The sequence below is a fragment of the Pygocentrus nattereri genome, chromosome 7, assembly GCF_015220715.1.
Source record: "Pygocentrus nattereri isolate fPygNat1 chromosome 7, fPygNat1.pri, whole genome shotgun sequence".
In the NCBI taxonomy this organism is placed as follows: domain Eukaryota; kingdom Metazoa; phylum Chordata; class Actinopteri; order Characiformes; family Serrasalmidae; genus Pygocentrus; species Pygocentrus nattereri.
This window is the reverse complement of record NC_051217.1, coordinates 13870623-13897187: the sequence shown is the minus strand read 5'-3', so window position 1 is coordinate 13897187 and position 26565 is coordinate 13870623. Positions and strand designations below refer to the sequence as shown.

Genomic DNA, 26565 nt, shown 5'->3' with positions numbered 1-26565 from the left:
CACTTGGAGCTTCCTGCCTTACAGTGACTGCACTTATGCATAATGTTAGACCTAAATGTCCAACTGTCCATGTTAGCCTTTGGTAATCCTTGGCACAAGTTCTAATGTTACTAGAACAATCCTACCTTAAACCAGCATACGTCCTTCTGCCTTTGTCGAAACATGTTCCCTGGTTCACTTTGACCCATTGGGCCTGTAGAGTCATGCTGAAGTAAATCAGCCATTGTTGTGAATACAACAGTGACGTTGTTCTGTGTTGTGCTCCACAGCCCTGCTGTGTCATGCCACCAAGAAATAAACTACATTAAACCCACTGGAGCACACCTACCATGTCATGTGCTGTCTCGGTGCCATACAATAATGTTGTTGTGCTTGTGAGGCTGGATGTTTGGAAGGCTAACTTTGTTCCTCTTGTTTGTTCCCCCACAGGGCTCCGGAGATCATTCTGGGCCTGCCGTTTTGTGAAGCCATAGACATGTGGTCGCTGGGCTGTGTGATAGCTGAGCTCTTCCTGGGCTGGCCCCTCTACCCTGGGGCTCTGGAGTATGACCAGGTATTATTCAGTCCACGGATGATTAGCCTCCTCACTGGCACTGCCCCTCCATTCCTGCTAACAACAACAATATGCTAGTGAAACTGTGGACTAGGGCCATCACAGTTCCTCAGTTAAACTTACTTGAAACTAAAAGCTTTTACATGTAAACTTTAAAACTTTAACTTTTTAATAAATCTGGAATGATTAGCTGTTTGCCTGATGGTAATTCACATTTCAGTTTCTCCAGTTCAGGTGTAGGCAGGGAATTTGCACTGGCCGCCGAGACCACCATGCTAGTGAATCTTGTGGCCGTAGTTATAGAAACATGTTTGTTGTAAATGCATTGTATTTACAATTAAAGGTTCCATATCATTCAGGTTTTTAAAGAAAAAACAAGTTTAATGTAGTATGTAAACATTTTAGTTTCAAAACGTACCATTCACTCCCCAGTCCATATCATCCATATTTAGCAAGTTGCAAAAACAGCCCATCACAAAAAAACAAACCATCTATACACATTCATCTACTTCACCTACAGCATTTAAGCCTCAACCTTACACACCAAAGTTATAAGGTGTGTTTCAGCACAAACTGCTTTTTCAGTGAGGCACAATACAAAACAGTTATCAGAAGAGGAGTTTACATATGTTTGTCTGGCACAGTAACAAAAGCAGTCTAACACGTAATATTGGAAGCGGTCAGGTGAGGATGAATTATGACTGGTACGTAAACCCACATGTTATAAGTTGGGGGTTATCTAGTCTTATCCACAAAGGGCTGATGTGGATGCAGGTTTTTGGTTCAGACAACCAGAGCACAGCTGATTCCTTTCTTTTAATCAGTCAGTCTCAGTCTTCAAACAACTAATCAAGTATGCTCCTGCTTTGTTGCACTGAAAACCTGCACCACGCCAGCCTTTTATGGATAAGATTGTACTCCCCCATTATAAGCAGTCCTCAGGGCAAAAATAAAATACTAGAAAAATGTAGATTATAGGCCAGTTTATCATTTATTATTCTTAAGTACTAAAACCAAGTGTTGCTGTGAGCCCCCCACTTCCACTCCATATTGAAATTGTACTAATGAAACCACAGAATAATGTGAAGCAATCACGTTTTTCACAATATTTCACACATTTCACACATTCTCCAGCCATACACATTCCATTCCGCATTGAACTTTCTTTTTTTCCCCCACCTTGAAACAATCATAATTTATTTTCTTTATTGTCAGGACTGCCACTAACAGTAAAGCTGGATTTTATTAACCAAGCCAAAGCGATAGGTCACAAAGAACTGTGAAGGGCTTATAGAAGTTGTCACATTAGTAATCGTGGATGTTAACTCTGCAGCTGGATGAATTCCATAATTTGATGCACTTAGTTCTGTGTCTGACCATACAGGGTCTGGATCTATGAGTGAAAAATAGTTGGTTTTGTTATTAATGGTGGAAACATGTGAATGTGTGAAAATATAACCTGTCTGATTTGATTTGATAAAAGGAAAAAAGTCAAGTAAACAGACTCTGCTTTTTTTTAGTAGCCACAGATGTAGTGACCTGGGGCAGCATGCAATAGGCAATGACGACCCCTGCTCCTTCTGATTTCTCTTACAGTAAGAAACAGTATGAGCACTTCCATTTATATTTGTGTATTATAAATTCTGTTTATATAACTTTGCACATATAACTGTACTTTTTTACTATTGTTTTAGTGTTATTCTTATATTTTCTATTTTTTTTTCTGTTTTCTTATAAGATTATATTAAGATTATATTTGGTGAATGGAGGAACAGCAAAGTCAGAATTTCATTGTGCAGGATAACTGTCTGTTCTGCTGTACATATGACAATAGAACTCTTGAATCTTGAATATATAGACACATACTGGACACATACTGGCAAAGTATATTTGTTTAATGCAGTCTTTTTATAGACTTTCTACATTATCTGTTTACAAGTGAAGTGTTTTGATTTGGTATTGATCAGTCAAGCTCATGTTTGTTGTTTGCCCTCAGATCGCTTGGTTAAACATTAAAATAGATGTTTAAATACTCAGTTACTTATCAAATCTGCAGTGACGGCCCTGAATTTTGAGTCTCACTGCTTCTTGCTGTATGTCAGACTCAACTTGGTGGCCTTTCCTTCAGAAAGTCTGCTCTCAGATGTGATTTCTCACACATTTCTGTGTTCATTTGCACTACGTCATCTGTTATGCACTGAGCTGTGGTATGTGCTCTCAAGCCCAAACAATCTGCAGAAGAATTTGTACTGCCATCTCTCTAAGACTTGATCACGGGGACGTGTACCTCTGTGTTTTTTCAGGGAGTGTATGTGTGTGGTACGTACATTTTCTGCATCTTCTATTAGCATAATGCCTTTTCTGCTGAGTTCTGCTGTGGCTTCTTCTCTCCTGCTGAGAACTGGGGCCCTGAAGACTCTTTGGGGACTTTGAGAGACATTCTGTGTGTCAGTGTGTGTCTCGTGGTGTGTGTGTGAGGGAGGGAGAGGGATGGGCAGCAACAGGCCCAGATTAGAACACTGTTTCCGGGCAAGGCTGGGAAAGACTAGCTCCAGCAGCCCCATGCCTTGGAAGGACTGGGTGGCCCAGCGAGAGAGAGCAGAGAAGGGGGTGCTGGGCGATGGGTGATGGATCTCCACCAGTGCGGCTGTGGGGTTTTTGAAGGATGCCAAGGGGAGCCATCAGGTCTTAACACTCCCAATCCATAACAGCACCTGCTCCATCCCCATATGTCAAACTGCATTATAATATAAAGCCCCTCTTAAGACCACTGACTGAACGTCTAGGTATTTTTGATGCCAGGCATCGTATTCGTTCTGCTCCACCTCTTGTACCAGTTTAGTGCTTTTGTGGTAGGTAACTCCAAATTTTTCATCGCTGTCATATCTTTAGTGAGTCAGATTTTTCATTTTCCATTTTTTATTCTGTTTTAAAAGCACCAGCTGCCTATATTGAAGATTTCATAACACATGGACCAATGAAAATGGTCTGAAATTACTTTTAACTATTTTTTTTGTGTGTGCAATGAAGTTAAGAACTTTTTTTAATCTTCTTGTAAAGTTACTATTTTGGAGATATGACTGTTTTCTAGTGTATCTAGTTGGTGAATTGGATTTTAAGTTCATACATTTATGACTATATGAACTTTTGTTCTTACAGTGCAGATTAGAGAAGTGTGCCTGAAGATGGTTTAGTTCATTTCTGTAAATGTTTCCCACATGCTACTCTACATGGGGCTTGCATTTATAAATGTAAATCCACTCTTCAAAAGACATTGACATTTAGATGCTCATCTAGGTTGTTGAAATTGTCTTTATTCTTATTTTAGGTGGGTGACACTTACGTTAAAATTGTGTTTGTAGCCTGTCCATCGTAAAACTGAAAGCCACATTTCCCTGGTTGCGTTTGGCTCACATTAACAATCACGTGTTGATTTAATGCGCAAAGTCTTATCTTACTAACAGGGCCCCTGACCTATGAAGGTGTGGAGTGTCAGACTGTTGACCAGAGAGGGACTGCCGTTACCCACCCCTACACATTAGCACCCCCTCTGAATTGCTCCTCCTTCATGGGGGTCCAGTTCCACACCACACAGCAGAATGTATTTATAGCGAAGCTGAACCCCGGCCTACTGCACCAGCAGCAGCGTCTCTGCTTTAATGTTGAGTGTAGAACCCTCACTCAACATTACAGCAGTGTTTTAGCAGTGCAGTAAGCAGCTATTAGGCCACAGGAATGTGTCGTTATAGACAAACAAGACGAGGAAACGAGCATTTGATGGTTTATACTGTGTGTTTGTGTCTGCATGAACCTCTGGAGATGTCGGCTGTTTGTATATGGTGAGCATGTATTTAGTACATGGGATAATTTGGAGGTGTGTGCTATCTGGCATTGCTGTCTGGTGGTTTCTTCTCCCTTCCTGGACAGGTTTGGGCCTGCAAGCAGACTCTATCACACTTATATACTGGAGTTACTTCACTGACACACCTTTCTACGAAAACAAGCCTCTAGGTTCTGTCACTTACACATGCAAAGCAGGCTTCACATGGAATCACAAACAAATTAAATTTATGCCTTTAAAACTATACAGAAATAGAACTAGCTGTGAAGCTCTGATACAGAGAAAAGCTTTTTATCCTGAATGTCATTGTGGTTGCAGCAGCAACAAAAAGAACTGTGCTAATAACACACCTGTGTTAGATGATGTTGCAGTACTGTGCAAAAAATCAGAGCCCCTACCCCACCATTTAATCAAAATAAAAAGTTGTTCTTTCAGGAGTTATTTTCAAATAGAGTAGCTGTAAGATATTGCACTTGCAAAAAGAAGAAGAAATTCAAGTAAAAAGAACATTTGCAAATCAAATACATTTAAAATGAAAAAGAACAGTGGACTGTCCACCCCGGAATCCAGATCTTAACATCACGGAATATGTATGTGAGATTATTTGGATCATGAGAAGCAGAAAATGCAACAAACAAAGATTTCTTTGAACAAATGAGAAGTCTCCACAAAACAATGGAAGCTATGAAAAAGGCAAAGGGTGAACACACTAAATACAGAAAAACTGATATCACACTTAGTTTACATATTTAGGGGTTTTTGTCATTTCACATTGAGTAGGTATTTTTTTTATATTGACACTGAAAATGAATAGCTTGTTATAAACAGCCATTTTGACTGTAAATTAAACAAATTAAGTGTAGTCTCTGACTTTTGCGCAGTGCTGTATGAGATTTACAGAGACGTTGCAATGCAAATGACTATTCACATATAATGTAACATGCTATATCCACAGGTTTTTAAGAAATGCAAGTGCATGTTATCATTTATACAGCACATGACTCTAATACAACACATACACTGTAATACCATTGTGGTGAAAAACACTGCAGTGGAGATTCAGAGGGCAGTGCATTTTGTTGACATACTGTGCACAGAGCTGGTGCTCTTTCATATGTCGCGCACTGTTTACTAGAATGGCTGATTCCTGTAGGCAGAGAGTTTTCACTCACAGCGTGGTGATGTAAGAGATTGGAATGTTGATGAATCAACTCCCTTGTCCGGCCTTGCTCCTCGTCGTTGAATATGTACACATTGCGCCAATCAAAACATTCAGCTTGGGAAGCCTTGCTCACTTCCCGCCTCGTCCGTTTCCCACTCACTGGCCGGCTGTCTATTTCCAGGCACGGATGTTTGTGACGTTCATCTTCTTTGAGTTGATAAAGAAATTGCTTAAATTATTGACGTTGTGTGAGGCCACAAAAATGTTGCCACTGATTGGTTGGTGTGGAAGAAATGTTTGTGTTGCTGAATGACCATGTGCATTGGTCAGTTTGGTCAGAATATTGGATCACTTTTGGTTAGTTTTTCCTGTAAAATGCTGCTGTTGCCCATTTGAACCTGAAGCCTTGAACTGTGCTTTCCCAAACACAGAAGGGAACATTTTTAATTGGATTTTTTTGCGTCTAGAATGCACAAAACACTCAAACACAGCCTTCTCAAAATAAAAAAGCAATTTTCTTGCTGCTCTGGAGAACATCTAGCTTTTAGAATTCTTGTTTGATGGATGTCTAGGACAGTTTTTTTTGCACATGTTCAGGACAGTTGCTTCATGCTCAGTACAGGTTGTCTCCTTGCTCTCCGTCAAAGGGTTGTAACCTTTACATAGTTTTTTAGCCAAACCAAGACTGAATGGTAGCCTACCACAGCGGCAGTCTTGCAAACCCGGTCTCTGCCTATTGTTGGACAGTTGTGTGTGGATTATTGCTTAACATGGCGAAGGATTGTCTACTTTGACAGGAAGGGGTCTGACTGACAGGTAGAACAACCAACCCCAGACCGTTGTTTTAGTGTGGCCTGCAAGGTCAGATGACTTTCAAAACAGGGCTATGCAAAAACACCCATGGAAAACAGTGATATTCCCTGGCAAACACAAACAGATGTCTCATTTACTAGCTCCTAAATGCTTCAAAGAAACATCACAGCATGTAGAGCATGTAACTACTTGTTTTCTGAAGGACATTTGAACAGAACAGAAAAGAAAGCATCTGGCAAAATCCTCGTAGTTGTGGCCAGCTTGGCCTGCACTAAACATGAGATGGTCCAATCAAACAGTCTTGACCTGTGTCCAAAACTGTGCCCTGTTCACTGGTGCACCATTTTGGGGCTCTGTTATTCTGCTGTAGTGGTGTCTGAAAACAAGAAAATAAGAAGGTCTGGTGCATTCAAACAGTGTCACAGTGCACCGCAATAAATGGTGTACAAACAATGTACCCTAGTGGACAGGGGATACCCATAATACTCTGCATGGTTTGGTTTGAAGATTCATGCACAATTTCCATCCATGATGGATTCTGCTCCCTATAATAGTGCTCTCTACAGTGATCTAGATTTTCAAGTGTACAGTTTTGTGATCAGGGAACCATTTCAGACATGGCATTGGTGAAAAGCTTTATTGCTTATTGTTTATGGGCAAAATTATGTGTAACTCCACAAACACAGGTGTCACGCAGTGTATCTGTAACCATTTCATGTAATTTTCATGTAATACATTTTTTTACTGTTTAAATCCAAATTATGCATGCCATTATTGTGTATGTGTATTGTTGTTGTTAATACGGTGATTACAAGTGATTTTAAAACTGGAACGACAGTGTAAATTGAATATAATTCCAATTAAAACACATTTTCTGTTAATTTGAATGGAGCTTCAAAAATAAACAAATAAATAAATAAAAACGTACATTTATTTCATGCAGTTACTGGATAATTTGCCTTATGATTTGGTCACGTAAATTCAGATGGAAAAATATCCCCTGGGGAGTAAGAGGTTGTCATTTATTTTATCTAAAGCATAAAAGACAGATTAGTTCATCATTAAAAGGCATGTTTGCTGCAGCCCTGCATGAGTGATAGTGATCTAGAGTCAAGAGGTTAAAGGGTCTTGTGACCAGGGGGCCCAAAATGCCAGAAAGAACACTTTACCTTTGGAGCTTTTCTGTCACACTGAGTGTCTAATAGATGTTTCTCCTTACACTTGGGTGCAGCTGACGTCAGGGTGTTGCTCTAGCTCGCTTGCTGGCTCGCACACTTGCACACAAATTCTCTCATGTGCACGTACCAGTCCCATACGTCACCACCTTCAGACACCTGTGGGGAAAATAACTATACTCGTTTACTGGGTTCTGTGATTATCTGTAGACACTGTGTGCTTATTTAGGGTAGTTGTCTTGCTCAAGGACACCTCAGTCATGTGTTGTCGGCTCTGGGGATCGAACCGGCAACCTTCCGGTCATAAGGCTGGTTCCCTAACCTCCAGCCCATGACTGCCCCCAAAGATGAGTATCAGGGTTCGGGTTAGGAATTTGGTTGAGGTTAAAGTCAGTGTGAATGGGAAAATGACCAAATGTCTAGATGTCTGACGTTTAATGCTTCTAAAAGTTATAATATAAAATGATTATAAATTTGTTGCCTGATGCCTGAGACATTGTTTTACTATACATTTCATACTCCTAAAATACTCTCCTACAAAAACATACTCAAATTGAAATCCATTCATCACAGAGATGCACATTTTTTTTTCTTCAAATTTAACACTTTATCAACATTTTATAGAAAAACTCAGACACTTGTAGGTTCACTGTTAGTAAATACAGTGGCAAATATTTGCATTTTTGACATCATAACCTCTGGTTGCTATCACTTCCATTGTAAAGAAATTCAAGTCGGTCTAAAATCAAACCACTCTGACTGACCTTTTTACAACTCATTGTTTGAAGAGTGCAGACATTTAGAAAAATTGGTGGAAATCCCCTTTACAGTGCATCAAACATAATCGTCAGTGTCTGGGGAAAAAATTAAACACGTCTTCATTTTTGTCAGTTGACAGTTTTGTCGGGCAGCTGTGCTGTATGTAATGTGAAAAGTTCATGATGAATGGACCAGTAGAAATACTCCAGAATCACTTCAATTCCAATGACCGTATGACTTATGTGTGTCCATAAGAGTTAACCTAGCCCTCTCTTTCTCTCTCTCGCTCTCTGTCACGCTCATTCACTCGCGCTGTCTCTCTCTCAGATTCGCTACATTTCCCAGACGCAGGGCCTACCAGGAGAGCACTTGTTGAACGTGGGGACTAAGACATCACGTTTCTTCTGCAGAGAGTCGGATTCCCCTTATGCAGCATGGAGACTGAAAGTGAGTCCAGGACCCACATAGTCACTCGACCAGGATGCACAGCTGTGATGTGTCATCTTGTGAAGAACACTGCATGTGATGGCTGTTTATTCTGTGTCTTTTTTCAGTCAACAGAGGAACATGAGACAGAAACAGGGATGAAATCAAAAGAAGCCAGAAAGTACATATTCAGCTGTTTGGATGATATAGCGCATGTATGTATGGCCCGAAATAAAGCTTTGTGCTATTAAAATCAGTCAACTGAGAAGTATTAAAATGTGCACACTTTATTTTTTTGCAAGTAACTCATTTCCCCGTTTCCTCCCAGGTGAACTTGGTGATGAATCTGGAAGGCAGTGACTTATTGGCAGAGAAGGTGGACCGTGGAGAGTTTGTGGTCTTGCTGAAAAAGATGTTGTTAATAGATGCAGAAAAGAGAATAGTCCCCAGTGATGCCCTCAACCATCCCTTTGTCACCATGCAGCACTTGCTGGACTTTCCCCAAAGCAACCAGTGAGTATCTAAAACTCCAAAATAAAAATTCACCTAAAACATATTAATCTCTTTCAAATGAACCAGGTGAAAGAATTTCATCGTTTAATTTATAATTAGTGTATTGTTGTTGTCGGAACAAAACCTTATATCTCCATTTTTGTCGATTTTCAGTTTTTGACATAATTTGAAAATGCATGTTGACCTTTATATTGTGTATGAATTTCGTGAAGGATGGACCGAAACAAATGGACAAAAATGTCTTGGGGGGGAAAAAAGTCTGGTTCCATTGACTTACATTGAAAGTAATGTTGAAAGTAATGTATGTTTTTTCCTTCTCTTGTAAAGTTACCATTTTGGTTTTGTTCCGACAGCAGCGTTATGAATATTAATATATTGTACAATACTGTGCAGAAGTCTTTTGTCATTTATCTCTGCAGTGTGTTCTGCTATAAAAACACCAGAACAATATGAATAAATGCAAATACACACAAATACAGTAAAAAGTAACTTTTTCTAGATTTAAGAAATGATCTGAGATGTGAGCTTATTACATTTGGAAATGGTTAAAGCAGGAGTGCACAACACCAGTGTGTGAAGCCCAGTGTCCAGCACAGTTTGGTAGTTTGCCTGATCAAATACACCCAGAATCCCTCAGCACTCTGAGCTGGACACCAGCCCTCCAGGACTAGAGATGTGCACCCATAGGCTGATAAACTAAATGAATTTTGGATGTTTCTAGAATGACAGACTGGATAATTATTAAACAAATCAAAGCTGTACTGTGTCAGGAATTAAGTTGGAATACATCATATTTGTCATATTTCAGAATTGAAGATGAAATGATCTCTCAGCAGATAATTAAAAAACAAAATAATCACCATATGTTAGGTAACATTTAATAATATCTTGCTTGCAGGACTCTTTAATGTGAAATTAAATTTATTTTTTTTTACTGTTTAAATCCAAATTATTTATGCCATTATTGTGTATGTATATTGTTGTTAATACGGTGATTACAAGTGATTTAAAACTGGAACGACAGTATGTAATTAATACAATTCCATGCTTCATGTATTTTTCCCTGTTTATTTACTTATTTATTTTAAGAAGAGTTTCTAAATTGTGTGTCAGTGTTGTGTGTGAGTTGAAACAAAAATCGTTCAGCTCATTAAAGGATCACTTTTCCTTTCACTTTTTATAGTGTGAAATCTTGTTTCAACATCATGGATGTGTGCCGGTCGCGTCCTGGCACATACGACACCATCAACCGGAACAAGGCTCCGTTTGTGAGGCCTGTCACCACCTCGGCGCCCAACCTGACCGTGCCCTTCAGCAAGATGGCCGGCGTGCACCCTCAAGTACGGCAAGCACTACCGCAGTGTATTACACTTCTTAATGCTGTGCATGTGGTGGAGGCTCTTGCGCATTGTAACCAGCCACAGTTGTGCTTGATATTCAAAGTCTTAATGTTTTCCATGCGCTATCACCCTTGCCTGTGTTTTAAGATGCCTTGTTATGCCGTTCATTGCAGCTCTGTCCCTTTTTGCCTGTGTTTGGTTACCAAATGCAGTGGTCGTAAATATAGATCAATGTCTGCTGAAACATGAGGGTGATGTGCGTTTTGCTTAACACAAGCAGTGAGTCACTGTCAAAACAGTCAAATTAGAAGTGTCACAACATGCTCTGCTTTAGGTTTGACTTAATGCAACATATGGTTCTCTGTAAAAGCCATTGTGCAGAGAGCACTGAGAGTGCTGTAAAGAATGAGCTAGCAGTGTTTATTTCATGTTCCTGTGTAGTTGCCATGTTAAGATGGCTCAGCTTGGACTCCACTGATGTCAGTGGGTGTATTTGTGTCCCTGCTTCTCATGTAAATGGCCCTGTTTACCTCTACACCATTGTTCTCTCACAGACCTCACTAATGTCACCTTATTGCATGGCAGCGTCATAGTCATGGCAACGCTAGCTGACGTCAGCGCAACATGGGGAGAGCGTTTGGTTGCCAAGGAGAAAAAGAGAGAGAGAGAGAAACCTCTCTTTAGTGAGCTGACCTCCCACATACACTGGGCTTACTTTTTATGCCATTTTGGCTACATTGTTAATATTTCATAAGAAAATTTGACTTCATTTACTACTTTGTGTAGTATGCGGACGCTTTAGATGTTTATACAATTATTTTATTTATCAGGTGAATGTTTTGGTCATGTGCAGGCCCTGTGCGTCAGAATGGACTGCCCAAAGTACTGTTGCATGCGTAGATTGTAAACTGTAATTGGTTCCAGTTAAGACTTAAATGGAAAAGGCTGGTCAGCTGTTCATACAGGTAAAAAGGAGCTTTGTTCTTACCATGTCTGCAAGCGCCCTTTTGATCATGTTTGGACTGCCAAAGCATAATGGCCATAATTCAATAGCCCAGATTACTCTGAAGTTGCACTGGTTTAAGTGAACTTTGAGCCAAGGGCCTGTGTTTTGTGTGTTGATCTGTGTTCTTACATATGAGTATTATCTAGAATTGCAGTATTGCCACCTATGGGTCATTTGGTTGTATTACATTGATGCTGCCTTTGTAACATGTTACTACTGGGACGTCCACCAGTTTTTCCAAAATTGCTGCATATTTCTATCATTTCTCTCCCCAGTTTCCCCCTGGGATCAATAAAGTATTCTGATTAAGATAAATACAGTTATTTAGAGTGGATTGTTGCAAAATGTCTCTTTTTGTGCTGTGCAGCCTTTAGCCCCATCTGCACCCTCTGTTATGCATCCTGGGATCCCACTGCAGACAGGTGCTCAGTTTGGGGACTCCTTTCAGCAAGCACTGATTCTCTGTCCCCCAACCATACAAGGTACACTGACCTCCTTAGTGCCTCCCACTTGCTTTCATGTCTGCCAAGAAAGTCCATCCATCAATTATTAGTAAGTGTATGTACCTTGTAGATTATAGCAGTTTGTTTGTTTAACAGGCCTCCCTCCAAATCCAAATAAGCCAGCGGGCTATTCTGTAAGAATGGAGAACACGGTGCCCCTTGTTACCCAGGCCCCAGCCATCCAGCCTCTACAGATTAGACCAGGGGTCATCACACAGGTATGCACATTTTGTACACCTATTTCAATGACGATTCTGCTGTTTTGTTTCATGTTTCCTTAAATATGCCACTTGTCTCACTCTTCTTCTTTGCAGCAGGCCTGGTCTAATAGGGCCCAGCAGATCCTGGTACCTGCCTGGCAACAGGTGACCCCAGTGGCCCCCCCAGCAACCACACTGGCTTCTGATTCTGTGGCAGGTCCACAGAGACTGGCAGACTGGGGGTGAGTAAAGGCTGCATGACAGTCACTTGTTGAATGTTTAGTGTTTTGGATCTCCTGTTTGTCATAGTTTTTAGTAGTTTAACATAGTTTTGCCAGTTGTAGCAGTTTTACAATAGAATTATGTTGTACTATCTCCTTGTTCTTGTTCTACAGCAAAGTTCGTCCCCATGGTAACCATTACAGCTCCATTATCCCCCACCCCCAGCCACTCCTAACCAACCAAATGACAATGTCAGCACATCAACCAATTAGCATAGGCATCGCTCATGTGGTGTGGCCACAGCCAGCTGCTAACAAGAGAAATAAACCCTGTGGAAACAGGTTAGTTTTCACATTAAGGTATAACTGAGGAAGGATATAAATATTTTTGCCAAACTGTTCATTGGCTTTATTCATATACATATGTGTATATATTGTTTGTGATTATTAAAAAAAAAAAAACATTAGTAGTTAGATCTGGGGAAAATTTTTTTTTTAATTGTCCAAATGGACTGTTAAAGGTTTCGTTTTATTGTGAGTTCACAAGAGTGCCCTGTCCTCAACACAAGAGTGCTGTCCCCTGGTTTTAGGAGTAACTTCTTACACAACACCAACACCCAAAACTCCACTTGCCAATCCCCAAAGATGGCTAACCTTGGAAAAAACCCAGAGGAAGAGGAGGAAGTAGAAGATCACTGTCCAGAAGCAGAGTGTGTGGTGGAGGCGGAATCACAGGCAGTGGAGGAGGAGGAACCTATGTGTTGTAAGGTGGAGCCGGAACCAAATGAGCTGGGTGTCTCGCAGAAGCAGAGGCAGGCGATTGTGATAGCAGACACACCAAGCCCAAGTAGTAGTGTCATTAGCATCAGCAGTGATACAGATGAGGAAGATGAGCAGAGAGCACAGAGACACTCATTAGAGTGAGTATGCAGGTTTTGCGGTACAAAGCACTGTTTTATGTAGTATTGTGTCAATCTGACCACCCTTCAGTTATTTAATTTCCAGTCAAAATGACCATTAAGTTATGATTTTTTCAGGAAAAGAATGTCAATGGGAATAGGAGTTCAAAACAGAAAAATAAAGAGAGTCTCCTAACAGCCATGCAAGACCTATTAGCCCACCAAAACTGCCACCATCACATACAGTACTTAAAGCTTTCAACTTTAAGAGACAGGCGGGAAGTTGAGCTTCACTCAAGATGCAGTCAGGGTGTTTGTCTCACACTTCCACTGTGAGAAGACAATTCTGTGCGACTGAAAGGGTGTGTAGCTGTTACTGAGTCAAGGAAAAATGACATCCAAAGAAGCTACTGCTGTTCTCAGAACAATGGACTGACCACCCCGTCCAGACCTCAGCTTCAGTGTGTATCTGTTTATATTGTGAGAAGCAGAAAATGTTACTAGGTTCTAAGACTAAACTGTAGAGGTGAGGAAAACTATCCTTGCAGATTTCTTTGAAAAACTGAAAGTGAGACTCTTAAAAAGAATGGAAGCTATAGTAAAGGCAAAGGGTGGAAGCACTAAATATCAAAAAAATTACTTAGCTGTTGATTTTCTGTTAAAGGTATGTTTTCTGCTTTTTTACTTGCACTGAATAAATTCTACTTAATGGCCATTTTGACTTGAAATTTTAATAAATGAAGTGATTTTTGTACGGCACATTATTGTTGTTGTTGTTGTTGTTGTTGTTGTTGTTAATAATAATAGTTTTTTGTGTAATTATTAATAATGTAAAAGTACTATTTGTAATTTGAATGTTTGACTAGTACTGTTTCTAAATGTGTGGCAGGTGTAAAGGCAGTCAGGATTGCGAGGCTTGTCAGAGCACTCTGAATATGGAGCGTGTCTGTTCCCTTAGCAGTCCTGACTCAAGCCTCAGTACCAGCTCTTCAACCTCACTGCAGTCCAGCGCTTCACCCTGCAAGAGGCCTAACAGGTGCATACAACCCTCCTTTTATTTAATAGAAAATAAATACATTATACATGTTTTCCTCATACTACTTTTCATAAGATCACTGCAAAAGTTGCATTTTGTGTTATTTGGCCCTCATTCTGAGTGACTCCACATCTCATGCGTTTGATCTATGCATGTGATTGTGCTGGTCTGTGTGCAGTATGTCTGATGATGAACAAGAGAGTGGCTGTGACACAGTCGACGGCTCGCCTGCCTCTGATTCCTCTGGTCGAGCAGACAGTCCTTTTCTGGAGAGTCGCTACATTGCTGACCGGAACGAGAACTGCAAACCCCGTGTAACCACAGAGACAGAGTCGGGCAAACCGCCCATACGGACCATGGTGGTGCCTCCCATGAGGGTTCAGAACAACAATGAACCCTTGGCCAGGACAGGTAAATAAAGAAGCTTTTTTGTCTGATCGTGTCTGTTTACATATATTATAAATAGAAAAGAGTAATCTTTTTTGACATCTTGGTGGGATTGCCTTTAAATAGCCTCAAAGAGAATAAAACTGCACGAAGCCTGGAACAGAACCGTAAACAATGGAGAAAGATGCCCTGTTTGGTTTCAGTGGACCAAAAAAATGTCAGGTTAGCATTGTTTTACTTAAAGGGCAGGTAGAATATATATTAAAATATAATCTTGGGGCAGTCGTGGGCTGGAGGTTAGGGAACTGGCCCTGTGACCGGAAGGTGGCCGGTTCAATACCCAGCGCTGAAAGTCCATGACTGAGGTGTCCTTGAGCAAGACACCTAACCCCCAATTGCTCCCCGGGCGCCGTGCATAGGGCTGCTCACTGCTCCCTAGTGTGTGTGTGTGCTCACTAGTGTGCATGTGGTGTTTCACTTCACGGATGGGTTAAATGCGGAGGTGAAATTTCCCCGTTTGTGGGATTAAAAAGTGTCACTTAAAAATATACAGTTAACAAGGAAAACTTTCAAAACAGTGATTCAGACAGTAGACTATACCTCTGAGCAGATCAAACTTCATGCAGAGTATGATTCCAACACTGATTTGTCAGTGTGGACAGCACCCTGTCCATCTACTCAGCGTCGTAAGACCTTGATTAGATGTGCATAGTTCTAGGATAGAACTGAACTCTGCAGAAAGTGGCTAAAGTCACTGATGGCCCTTTCAGTCTTGACCTCAAAGTTGATCTTCCAGGCTTGTGCAGTTCACAGTCATCTGTGTTTTACACTGATGGAAGCAATTAAAGTAAGCTATGCTTTAATAAAATTTTACACCCCTACATCCACCTGATAATAAGATGTTGTGTTAATTCCTGACCACATGGAATAAATTGTAATGGATTAATTCCTGCCAGGTCAGCAGCATAATTGGGGACTGGCAGTGGGTCAACTTTGCAATCACTGCTGATGTCTGTTTTCAGGTCGCATGCCTTGGAATTACAGAGCTTTAGTAGGTCAAAGAGGCTTGTACAGGTGATTATGGCTGCAGCTCCAGTCACGCACTGCTTTGACTGGATATTCTGTGTGCAGTGTTTTCCTTTCTCTGTAAACACTCTTGGCTGCCCTGTTCTGTTTTTCTGTGGCATCTTGGTTCTAAATTTGGACTTGTATGTGTTAACAGTGCTGTCAAAAAGTGAGAAACAACCCATAATTGATTTTATTTCAAATCAAAACAGCTATTATATACAAATAAATTTTTCAAGAAATATTTGTGAGGAGATTAGACATAAGATAATCCAGGACAGTGGCTGCGTAAGATCTGCTAGACCAAAAAAACTGTCACTATCAGATAAACACTGCTTCATCTTTGAGAGACAAGAGAAACTACAGCTTCATTCTTGCTTCAGATGGAAAAAAGCAAAAAAGCAAAAAAAAAGCTTTCTGTCCATCCTTCAGCTGTGAGAAATCAGCTCGGTGCTATGGTCTATGAAGATGTGTAGCTGTCAAGAAGCCCTTTCTAACACAAAAGGAATACAATTGGCTCTAGAACACTGAAACTGGACGCCGTGTCCAGTTGTACCTTAAATATGTTTTTCACATGGAAAAATATGTATTTGTACCTTTTTGTAACGTGAAGTTTTATAACAGAACACAGACACATCATCTAAGCCGCTTATCCTTCTGGGTCGCAGGGTGCAGCAGAACAATAAAATGAAATGTCTTGAGTGAAAACAGAGTGTATGGAGTCAATACACTTTACAAACATATCATTTCAGTGGAATAAGTCTCCTATCTAGAGGTACTGAAAAGATATCCTTGAGCATACAACCCCAGTGACAAGAGGGGGTACTGCCCCATTGACATTTTTTTTGGAGCGTGCATGACCATACTGGATAAAGTGTGCAGCGAATTCCCTAATTTACATCTTAAACAAGATTGGGTTTCATGATTGGTAATTAAGGTTATTCATTATTCACCAACTGAAATTTGCTGTTTACATCCCTAGTACTGAATTTAGTCCAAAAGTTGGGATTCATGGTATACACTGTGTTAGCCTTCATGTGTCCAGATTGATAGCAATGTTGTTTGATGCTATAGAGAGATACTACAGTGAGGATCTGAATAGGATTAAAAAGTGAGAATGGAGTGCAGAAATTCCTGTTTACTGACAATGAGCTACTCTTTTTTTTTTTTTTTTTTTTTTTCTGCATTTTTCTAATCCTTTCTTTTTCTCTTCATGTTGAAAAAGTCCTCTAGAACCAGAACAATCTGCTGAGCATGATGTAAACATATCAGCTTTTAACAGACACACAATGATCCACAATTAAAGGCCAGTGCATGCTATTCTGGTCTTGAATGATGTATTTTTAGATGCTGGTGTGACCTGCAAATTTAAATAAGAATGATCTTAGTTGCCAATACCCCCCCATCTCCCGCACACGCACACACACACAAACACTCCCCACTCCCCAACCCCCAACCGGCTCTTTTAGATTGTGGTTGGCATCTCTATTTTAATACACCATACTCATTTCACTAATACCATTCCCACTGTCTCAGGTTAATAAAATAGGGCAGTGTCTGGCCGTAATTTGATTTAATGAAATGCTGACAGTGAGGTCGATTACATCCTCACATGGGCTAGTTTGTTTGAGCATATTTTTACCTTTATGTTTATTTTATCGTTTGTTGGTCTTTTTTTCCTTTATGAAGTAAATTTATTATGACGTATAGAGTATATACCTGAAAATGCAGAAATGTAGAGCTTGTGTAACTGTTTATCCTCTACCCTCAGTACTAGAGTCATCGTGCCTGTCCAAAGGCCGCAGTGGTCACAACAGACAGTTCCACCACTCTGTGTCACTTCTGAACCGGCAACCGAAGATCACACCTGCATCCCAGGCCCAGCACCCCCCACAGCCACAGCAGCCACCGCCCACTTTTGGACAGGTAAGGTATTTACTGCTACCGCCTGACAGTCCAGTGTTGCTGCAGTTTACAAAATGAAATTCAGAGCTTTTTCGAAGACCTTTTTACAGTGTCAGTGAAAGAAGTAATATCATTTCCACAGCACAGCACACACATATGGCATGTATTAGTGAGTATTTTATTTAAAATCAAACATGGATGTACCTTATAAGGGCATCAGTTTATAATTTATAACCTAAGAATAAAAAAAAAAAATTCAGACATTATGATGTCTGGATCAAAAATATATATATTGTAATGTTTTATGTGTCTTTTCAAGAATCCATGGGAGTTCTGTTTGAGTTTGTCATACACAAAAAACGATGTATATGTCTTTGTGTGTTGTGTTTTTGTTTTTTGTTAAGCAGCAAACTATCAGGATTGTGCATAATAAAACAACATTTAGAAGAATAATAAGTTAGAATAACTAGTTTGCTGCTGAGGCCTCCGACTCTTACATGCAGCACTGAAGTGAATTATAGTTGTTTTAATGCGCTCCTGTTCTCTCACCTCAGGTCCAGCATTACAACTCCTCCCACCAGGAGTGGAACGGCAACTACAGCCACCGCCGGCCTCAGGCCTTCATCCCCCCTACAATACATGGCCACACTTTTACGTTACCACACGGCAGCCCCACCCACACTACGGCCCACCCACCTCCGCCACACTTAGGCGTCCACCCCCATGCCCATGCCCAGCCCGCCCTGCTCTCCTACCCCGCTTCTGCTCCTCTGGTAACAGCCACCCCCATGGCCCACCTCCTGGCCTCTCCTGGGGCCACACGGACCCACGTCCTTCAGCCGGCCTACAGCCTGTCCCACCCAGCCGGCCACATGGTGCACCCTGTCGCCGTGGGCCTCAACCCCCGCCTGCTCCCATCGCCTACCCTCCACCCCCAGGGCCAGTTCAAGCCCCTCTTTCCCCCACACTCCTACATTGCCTCACCTGCATACGCAGGCTTCCCCCTCAGCCCCACCAAACTCAGCCAGTACCCATACATCTGAGGCCCGCTTCTCAGAGGGGGCAGCCTGCCTATGCCAGTTCCCTAGCATTGGCCTTTAGGCCTAGAGCGGTGCCCTTTACAGGAACCACAAACCACCTGGTTTTCATGCCCAAAGCCATGGCACAAGAGAGAAAGCAAGCTATTTTTCTGAATCATGTGAACTTGGGTGCAGTTGAACTTTGAGCTTTAAAAATATATTAAAAAAAAGAAGGTTTGAAGGTTTTGGGCAAGTCGACAAAGAAAGCATAAAAAAGCAAGTATGGGATTAGAGTGGATGGATTAAAATAACTTCAGTGTGTTTTGCACATTTTGTACACCTTCTCATCGGATTTTCAAAATGAGTGCTCCTCAAAACAGGTAAATAATAAGGTGCCGAAAAAAAAAAATGTGGCACAGCCCCTGCCCCCAATCTATTTTTTTATAAATGCCTTCAAACTTGTGCAAGACACATCTTCGTTTGTAAAGTCACCCCCCTCAGTATCCTGGTCATGGCCAACACATGCACATGTGTCTACGTTGTGATGTTCTGCGCGTTTGAAGTATTTGTATTCCTCCTGGTGTCACTGGTGTGTTTTTTCAGTGTTCAGTCACTTTTAATCGATTAGAAAAGTGGTCGTTACTCACGCTGCATGTGTTCTTGCATGAGCCGCAAACGTTGATCGGAGAGATGCCTAGATGTTGCTCTTAATGTTTCTGTCATGACACTCGCTGCATTGTTTAAACTTGTCCCCAGCCATAGTGCCTTAAATATTTGAGGTTGTTCATGTTACTACTTATATGAATATATATATGAAAATATATATATATATAAATGTACTGGACTGCAGCACTTGAAATTCAGATCAGTCCATGCATTCTTTGTGTGTGTATATGTATTATGTATACACACAGGTGTATGCTTTTCATGCATAAATTGGCATGGATGTAATGCATTGCACAAAATGGCAGTGCTTATTTTTGAATCCAGTGTACATCTGAGAAGTAGTCAGTTATGTTTTCGTTCCTTAATCAGAGGACGGCATGCTTTTGCGGTTGCGAATGCTTGCTGTTCGTTTCTTCTTTTTTTTTCCTTTCTTTGTTTTGTTACCTTCCCCGAATGGACTAGTGTACAAAGAGCAAGCGTTGAATACTGCTTGATGTTTGATAATCAATTTCTATTTAGTATAAACTCTTACTACTAACAGTATTTGTACTGTTTAATGAAACTGCAATACAATCTAAATAGTTGTTGATTTTCCAATGTCTGTTTTTTTATTTTCTTGTTTGATCGATTGGGTTGTTTTTAATTCTTCTAGATGTGTAGAACATGTGGTGGGCATGGCTTTGACTAGATGACGACTAAAATGCAAATAGGTCTTTGATTCATGGTATGGATTCATCATAGCCTGAGCAGACCATGCAGTATTTGGTATATATGAATCTATATATACGGTATATATAATAGAGCTAGTCTATTTAGTGCTGAAGCTTGACAAGGTGTGAGTTTATTGTGTGCAATCCTCTCATTTATGCATGTGTGAAACATTTTAATGTTATTATTTTTTTCTGTATTATGTAATTTGTTTAAGCTTATTGGTGTCGACTGCTTATTTTATACATTCCGTCAGGGAGAAAATATATATGCTTTGTGCATAATTCTTTTTTTTTTTTTTTTTTCCTTTTTCTAGTTTGTTCTGCTAGTCGTGTGTTTTTTGTTTCGTCTTTCCTTTTCAAAATGAAGTTGCTTGTGCAGCACCAAAGACTGTAATTCATTTTCTGAGCAAGGTAGCTACTCTCCCTGCATAGACCTCACATATACTGTAGTAAATATAGTCATGGGGTAAATTTCAAAATTGTATTTGAAATATGGCTTAGGTTATGTTTTTAGCTTTTTGAGCAAGTAATAAGGCGTATCATCTATCTTGAATGTATCATAGATAAGCTGCTATATAATGATTGCCACTTCAGATAGCTGTGAAATTAGGTGATTTTTTTTTTCTTCTTAGTCCATATCTGCGTTCGTATTTTTGTATAGTTCTCTCTTATTACCTGAAATAGAAGTGGTTTTGGTTTAATGGTTTTGCTTTCATGTTTGGAGTGACATTGTAACTACTGTATTTGCTGATAATGAACATTAGTTGCATTTGTTCATGTTTCGTGGGTTGGTGTTGTTTTTGCATCAGTATTTGACTTCATTAATCGTCCCGGTTCATCACTGCATAATAATGGATGTATCGGTGTAACTTAATTTTCCCGTGTTTACTTTTCCGCATCATGTTGACTTGTAAGGTAATAGCTTGCAGAACTGATTTAACTTTTTCAATTATAATGAAAATTAACATTGATGATTTTGACAGTTTGATTCTGTGTTATTGCTACTAAACAGCAATGTCAAGGGAAATAACCGCCCCTTCACCTCATGCCATTAAGCACTCGGCTACAATGCAGGACAGCCCTGGCTGTGATTTGCCACATATTATGGAAAATCCAGCATTTTAATTCCTTTTCAGTGATGACCTGGTCACTTTCTGTGAAGTAATGAAAACTAATCTGTAATGAAATTATACTACAAAGAGTGATGAGAACACTCTGAGGAAGCAAAAGTTGTCTTATATTGAATTTCATGCCCATGTTCATGTATTATGTTGCTTAATGTTATTGAGGACAGTGTTCCCAGCACTGTATGCGTGCCTTGACTGAGGAGATGAGTTTGTAATGAAACAAACCGCATTGCAAAAACAAGTCGTGCACCCATTACGCAGATCGACTAGGCCAAATAGACAAATGGCAGTTTAACCTTCCATTCCAGGGATCAAAATACCTTCAAAATTACAGCTTCTCTGCTAAAACGCACTACTTTCCACAGCGCAACATGCATAGAGCAGCCTTGCCCGCCAGTGCTAAGCCTCAGACAGAATCTTATTTTGGCTCTTTATCAGTAAATGTGTCCATCCAACAGTGTATGAGATCTATTGTGCGCACACTTGCAAATATACATCTTTGCTCAGACTTCATTCTGATTGTCCTCATAGCTGCTGTGACAAACTAAAGCACTTGGTGCGGATGTGAGGTTGTATTTCGATCCCTGTGAAATGGCATTCACCAGCAAATATGCCTACATATGTCCAGTGTTATTGCAGAAATGACTGTACGCATTTTTTTTTTTGTTTTGTTTTTTCCTCCTAATCCACTTATTAAATGAGTTCTTTTTTTTCCCAGTTCCTGCACTCTTTTATAAAAGCATACAATAACCATGAGCACTGCAGTTTTTATTCATTATATATACACAGTTATTATTTTGTATGGGTTTTTTGGAAATATATTCTCTTAGCAAGTTAATTCAGGGTCTTTGTACTAATCTGACATTGCTACTGTTTTATCCTGAAATCACCTCTCAGTATGATGGCGTGTGATGGGCCTTCAGCTCTAATGCATATGTTGTATTTCCAGATTTCACCATCTGTCAAAGTTAACTCATACTGCAAGTTATATATGGTCTCCTTGTTTAAATTACTCATCACATGGAGTCAATTACTAAATTACAAACTGTTACTCACTGTTTAAGTGCGTGTAGATTTTGTGGCTTTTTGTTTCCTTTTTTCGTTTCATTTGCTTCTTTGATTTGATGCTACACTAGTTTTGCCATGTAGCAACTGCACTGTGCAATATTTGACAGTATGAGGACTGGGAAAATGTAACCCTCTGATGTAATGTCTTTACAGTTTGCGATAGTGTATCCTCTCTAGTTCTCAGTGATTTAGATGTGACCAAGCCTTCTCCACTTTGTCACATTAAGCGGGTTTTCCAGGTGACTATTTTGGTGAGTGTCAAAATAAGAATTTATGGTGTATTGTCAAGATTCACTTTGAATTAAAAAAAATCTATTGCTGCAGTCTCTTAGATGCTTGTGTTTTACTGACCACATACCAACTAAACAGCATAACTGACTTGCTTTTGTCATGCCAGTCTCACATTTTCATGTGTGAAGAGGTACGTTTCTAAAAGCATAGTCGAAATGAGAATTTCACACATGGGTCTGCGGGTGTTCTCTTAAAACACCAACTACTTCATTTAAATTTCATTTCAGTTAGACACTGGGATTAGACGCTCTTTGCTCTTCTAAGTTAGCACCAGACCTCTCTACATATTAACGGCTCTTCAGTTGATAGTATTAATGCCGTTATTTAGACATGAATGCCCTTTGCCAGCTAACCTGCAGGCTAGATGTTATTTGCTATTATATATTTTCCATAACAGATCACTAATTCTCTACTAGAGAACGTGCAAAGGCTGGTCTAGTCTTCTCAGAAATGTTGCATTAGATAGACAGACAGACACTTTATTGATCCTGAAGGAAAGTAGTAGCAGACACGGTACAGTTTTAGTAATAAGGGTGTAAACAATATAACAGGAATAAAGATAAAAAGATGCTATCTACAGGCATATATACAAATAGAAAAATACAAGTCAGTAATAATATCTATAACCTGAGATGAAAGATGCAGTGCAATAATGATTACGCTAGGCAAGCTTTATCTGTACCGAAGTCCAGAGAGGTCATGAGCTGTTGCTATCATTTTCTGAATTGTTGTCTTAAGATAATGAGTTAATTATCTCATGAGCCCAAGAAAACAACTGTTATCTTGATATAACGAGATAATGAACACGTTATCTAACTATCCAGTAAATTGAGTACCCCTTGGCCTTTTTGGACTTCTGTAATATCTGCCTTTAATACCTTGCTTCCTCTATTTCAGGTGCTTTATTGGCAAGAGAAAATGATCCTACAATGTCGCTGCCCTAAGGAAAAACAAATCTCCAGAATAGTAACTTTACAGAAGGCAAAAACATTCTTAGCTTTCAATGCAAGTTTATGCAGAGATTTTATTCCAAGTGATTTTAGAACATTTCCATCGGTCCATTGGACAAAAACAGAGATGCACGGTTTTCTTTGAGGAGGGGCTGTTTTTATTACCAGTGCGCAGGATGCAAGCTTTGAAAATGGTTTAATTTTAGTGTGTGTTTAATAATAGGCTGTCAATTTATCTACAGTGCTAAATGTTAATGAGGACGTTTTATGCGTTATCTTTCCAAAAAGTTCAAAGTGGACATCGGCTTGAGTTTTTCAGAAATCAAGGGTGTATCATCTCCAGTAACTGCAGGGACTTTAGTGTAAAGTGGCTGAGCTTTTCTTTACAGAAGTATGTAATGAGACGTTGGCTTGTCGGTGGGCTCTGGCCATTTAAAGGAGTTTTTTTTTTCTACCAAAAACTAATTTGGTCATTGAGATGTAAACAACGTCCTTCAGGGTGGTTTGATGTGAATGGCTCATTGTACAGAAACGTACTACGGAATTCTTTGCAGCAGTGGTGATGTCTCCCACAAATATAGACGTTCTATTTATTATCCAAGATGACCAGAACCTACAGAAATCGTCATATGTAATGATGATGGTGTAGTACTAGTAAATTGGAAAGATTTCTTTAGGCAGTATTTTATCTCACATTGGGTTTTATAATATGCTTCAGGCCAAAACTGTATCCCCCCAAACTATCATTAAACAGTGCCTCAGGCATCAGGCAGCGTTTCTACCCACGTTACGTTCTGAGGTAGCTTCTAAAGGCATTAACCTCTAAATATTTCGCACTAAAAGACTCTGAATGACTGTTTTCTTAACTTAATTATGATTAAAAATCACCTTTAATTTTTAAAAGAGTTCCCCTTTAATAGGGAGTTTGTCCCCCACCTAGTGCAGTGACAGCCTCTACTCCTCTGACAAGGCGCCTGGCACAGATGTATCGCCAAAGTGTGAGAATATTAAAAGAGAATAAAGCAAGAAATTGAAATCGAAACCATTTACAAAATACAGATCTACAGTGAGGAAAATAAGTATTTGAACACCCTGCAACTTTGCAAGTTCTCCCACTTAGAAATCATGGAGGGGTCTGAAATTTTCATCTTAGGTGCATGTCCACTGTAAGAGACAATCTAAAATAATCAGGAAATCACACTGTATGATTTTTTAAATCATTTATTTGTGTGTTACTGCTGCAAATAAGTATTTGAACACCTGTCAATCAGCAAAAATTCTGGCCCTCCAAGACCTGTTAGTCCGCCTCTAAAAAGTCCACCTCCACTCCACTTATTATTCTAAATTAGAAGTACCTATTTGAGGTCGTAGCTGCATAAAGACACCTGTCCACCCCACACAATCAGTAAGACTCTAACTACTAACATGGCTAAGACCAAAGAGCTGTCCAAAGACACCAGAGACAAAATTGTAGACCTCCACAAGGCTGGAAAGGGCTACGGGGCAATTGCCAAGCAGCTTGGTGAAAAAAGATCAACTGTTGGTGCAATTATTAGAAAATGGAAGAAGCTAAACATGACTGTCAATCTCCCTCGGACTGGGGCTCCATGCAAGATCTCACCTTGTGGCGTATCAATGATCCTAAGAAAGGTGAGGAATCAGCACAGAACTACACGGGAGGAGCTGGTCAATGACCTGAAGAGAGCTGGCACCACTGTTTCCAAGGTTACTGTGGGTAATCCACTAAGACATCATAGTTTAAAGTCATGCATGGCACGGAAAGTTCCCCTGCTTTAATCAGCACACGTCCAGGCCCGTCTTAAGTTTGCTCATGACCATTTGGATGATCCAGCGGAGTCATGGGAGAAAGTTCTGCAGTCAGATGAGACCAAAATAGAACTTTTTGTCTTAATTCCACTCGCCGTATTTGGAGGACGGAGAATGATGAGTACCATCTCTAAAACACCATCCCTACTGTGAAGCATGGGGGTGGAAGCATCATATTTTGGGGGTGTTTTTCTGCACATGGGACAGGACGACTGCACTGTATTAAGGAAAGGATGACCGGGGCCATGTATTGTGAGATTTTGGGGAACAACCTCCTTCCCTCAGTTAGAGCATTGAAGATGGGGCGTGGCTGGGTCTTCCAACATGACAATGACCCAAAGCACACAGCCAGGATAACCAAGGAGTGGCTCCGTAAGAAGCATATCAAGGTTCTGGAGTCTCCAGACCTAAACCCTATAGAAAATCTTTGGAGGGAGCTAAAACTCTGTGTTTCTCATCGATAGCCCAGAAACCTGGCTGATCTGGAGAAGATCTGTACGGAGGAATGGGCCAAAATCCCTGCTGCAGTGTGTGCAAACCTGGTGAAAAACTACAGGAAACGTTTGACCTCTGCAAACAAAGGCTACTGTACCAAATATTAACATTGATTTTCACAGGTGTTCAAATACTTATTTGCAGCAGTAACATACAAATAAATTATTTAAAAAATCATACATTGTCATTTCCGGGTATTTTTTTTTAGATTATGTCTCTCACAGTGGACATGCACCTAAGATGAAAATTTCAGACCCCTCCATGATTTCTAAGAGGGAGAACTTGCAAAGTCGCAGGGTGTTCAGATACTCACTGTATGTTGCTTTGTTATGGAGGACATTACACAAACTCAGATCACAAACGGGAGTCATTTAAGTTGGAACTAAATTGATGGATTCTACTGTAATGAGTTTAAACTTGGCCCTTAAATCACTCTTAATACAGCCTGCAGCAGAAAACACTGTCACTGACCTGCAATGTAGGATGAAGTTTGCATGTAGTTTGCTAGGTTCTCCACAAGGGGGCGCAGATTCTCTGTTAAATAGCACAGGTGCAGAGACGAGTCCGGTCTCTGCTCTTAAGCTCTTATTGCGTTACGCTAGTCAGGC

General features: G+C 40.2%; 1 protein-coding gene and 1 long non-coding RNA gene across 3 annotated transcripts in view; one reads left to right on the top strand and one right to left on the bottom strand.

Moving 5' to 3' along the window:
• The window catches only part of hipk3b (homeodomain interacting protein kinase 3b), a 45880-nt gene extending 26884 nt beyond the window's left edge, over window positions 1-18996 (top strand). The window contains exons 3-16 of one of the 2 annotated variants that reach the window (XM_017708535.2): window positions 430-553; window positions 8631-8750; window positions 8858-8944; window positions 9058-9242; window positions 10426-10582; window positions 11956-12070; window positions 12188-12309; window positions 12409-12533; window positions 12687-12854; window positions 13103-13432; window positions 14301-14447; window positions 14626-14858; window positions 17671-17825; window positions 18359-18996. In XM_017708535.2, the coding sequence (XP_017564024.1) occupies window positions 430-553; window positions 8631-8750; window positions 8858-8944; window positions 9058-9242; window positions 10426-10582; window positions 11956-12070; window positions 12188-12309; window positions 12409-12533; window positions 12687-12854; window positions 13103-13432; window positions 14301-14447; window positions 14626-14858; window positions 17671-17825; window positions 18359-18847 (2557 nt within the window). In that variant the 3' untranslated portion in view covers window positions 18848-18996. Of the gene's footprint in view, window positions 1-429; window positions 554-8630; window positions 8751-8857; window positions 8945-9057; window positions 9243-10425; window positions 10583-11955; window positions 12071-12187; window positions 12310-12405; window positions 12534-12686; window positions 12855-13102; window positions 13433-14300; window positions 14448-14625; window positions 14859-17670; window positions 17826-18358 lie in introns of both variants that reach the window. The other variant, XM_017708448.2, reaches the window with a different exon arrangement.
• Window positions 951-26565, bottom strand: LOC108433806. Its single transcript, XR_001858320.2, has 3 exons — window positions 26429-26565; window positions 7539-7703; window positions 951-6745 (listed from the first exon to the last, which is right to left on the bottom strand). It is a non-coding gene; the product is annotated as an uncharacterized LOC108433806 (long non-coding RNA).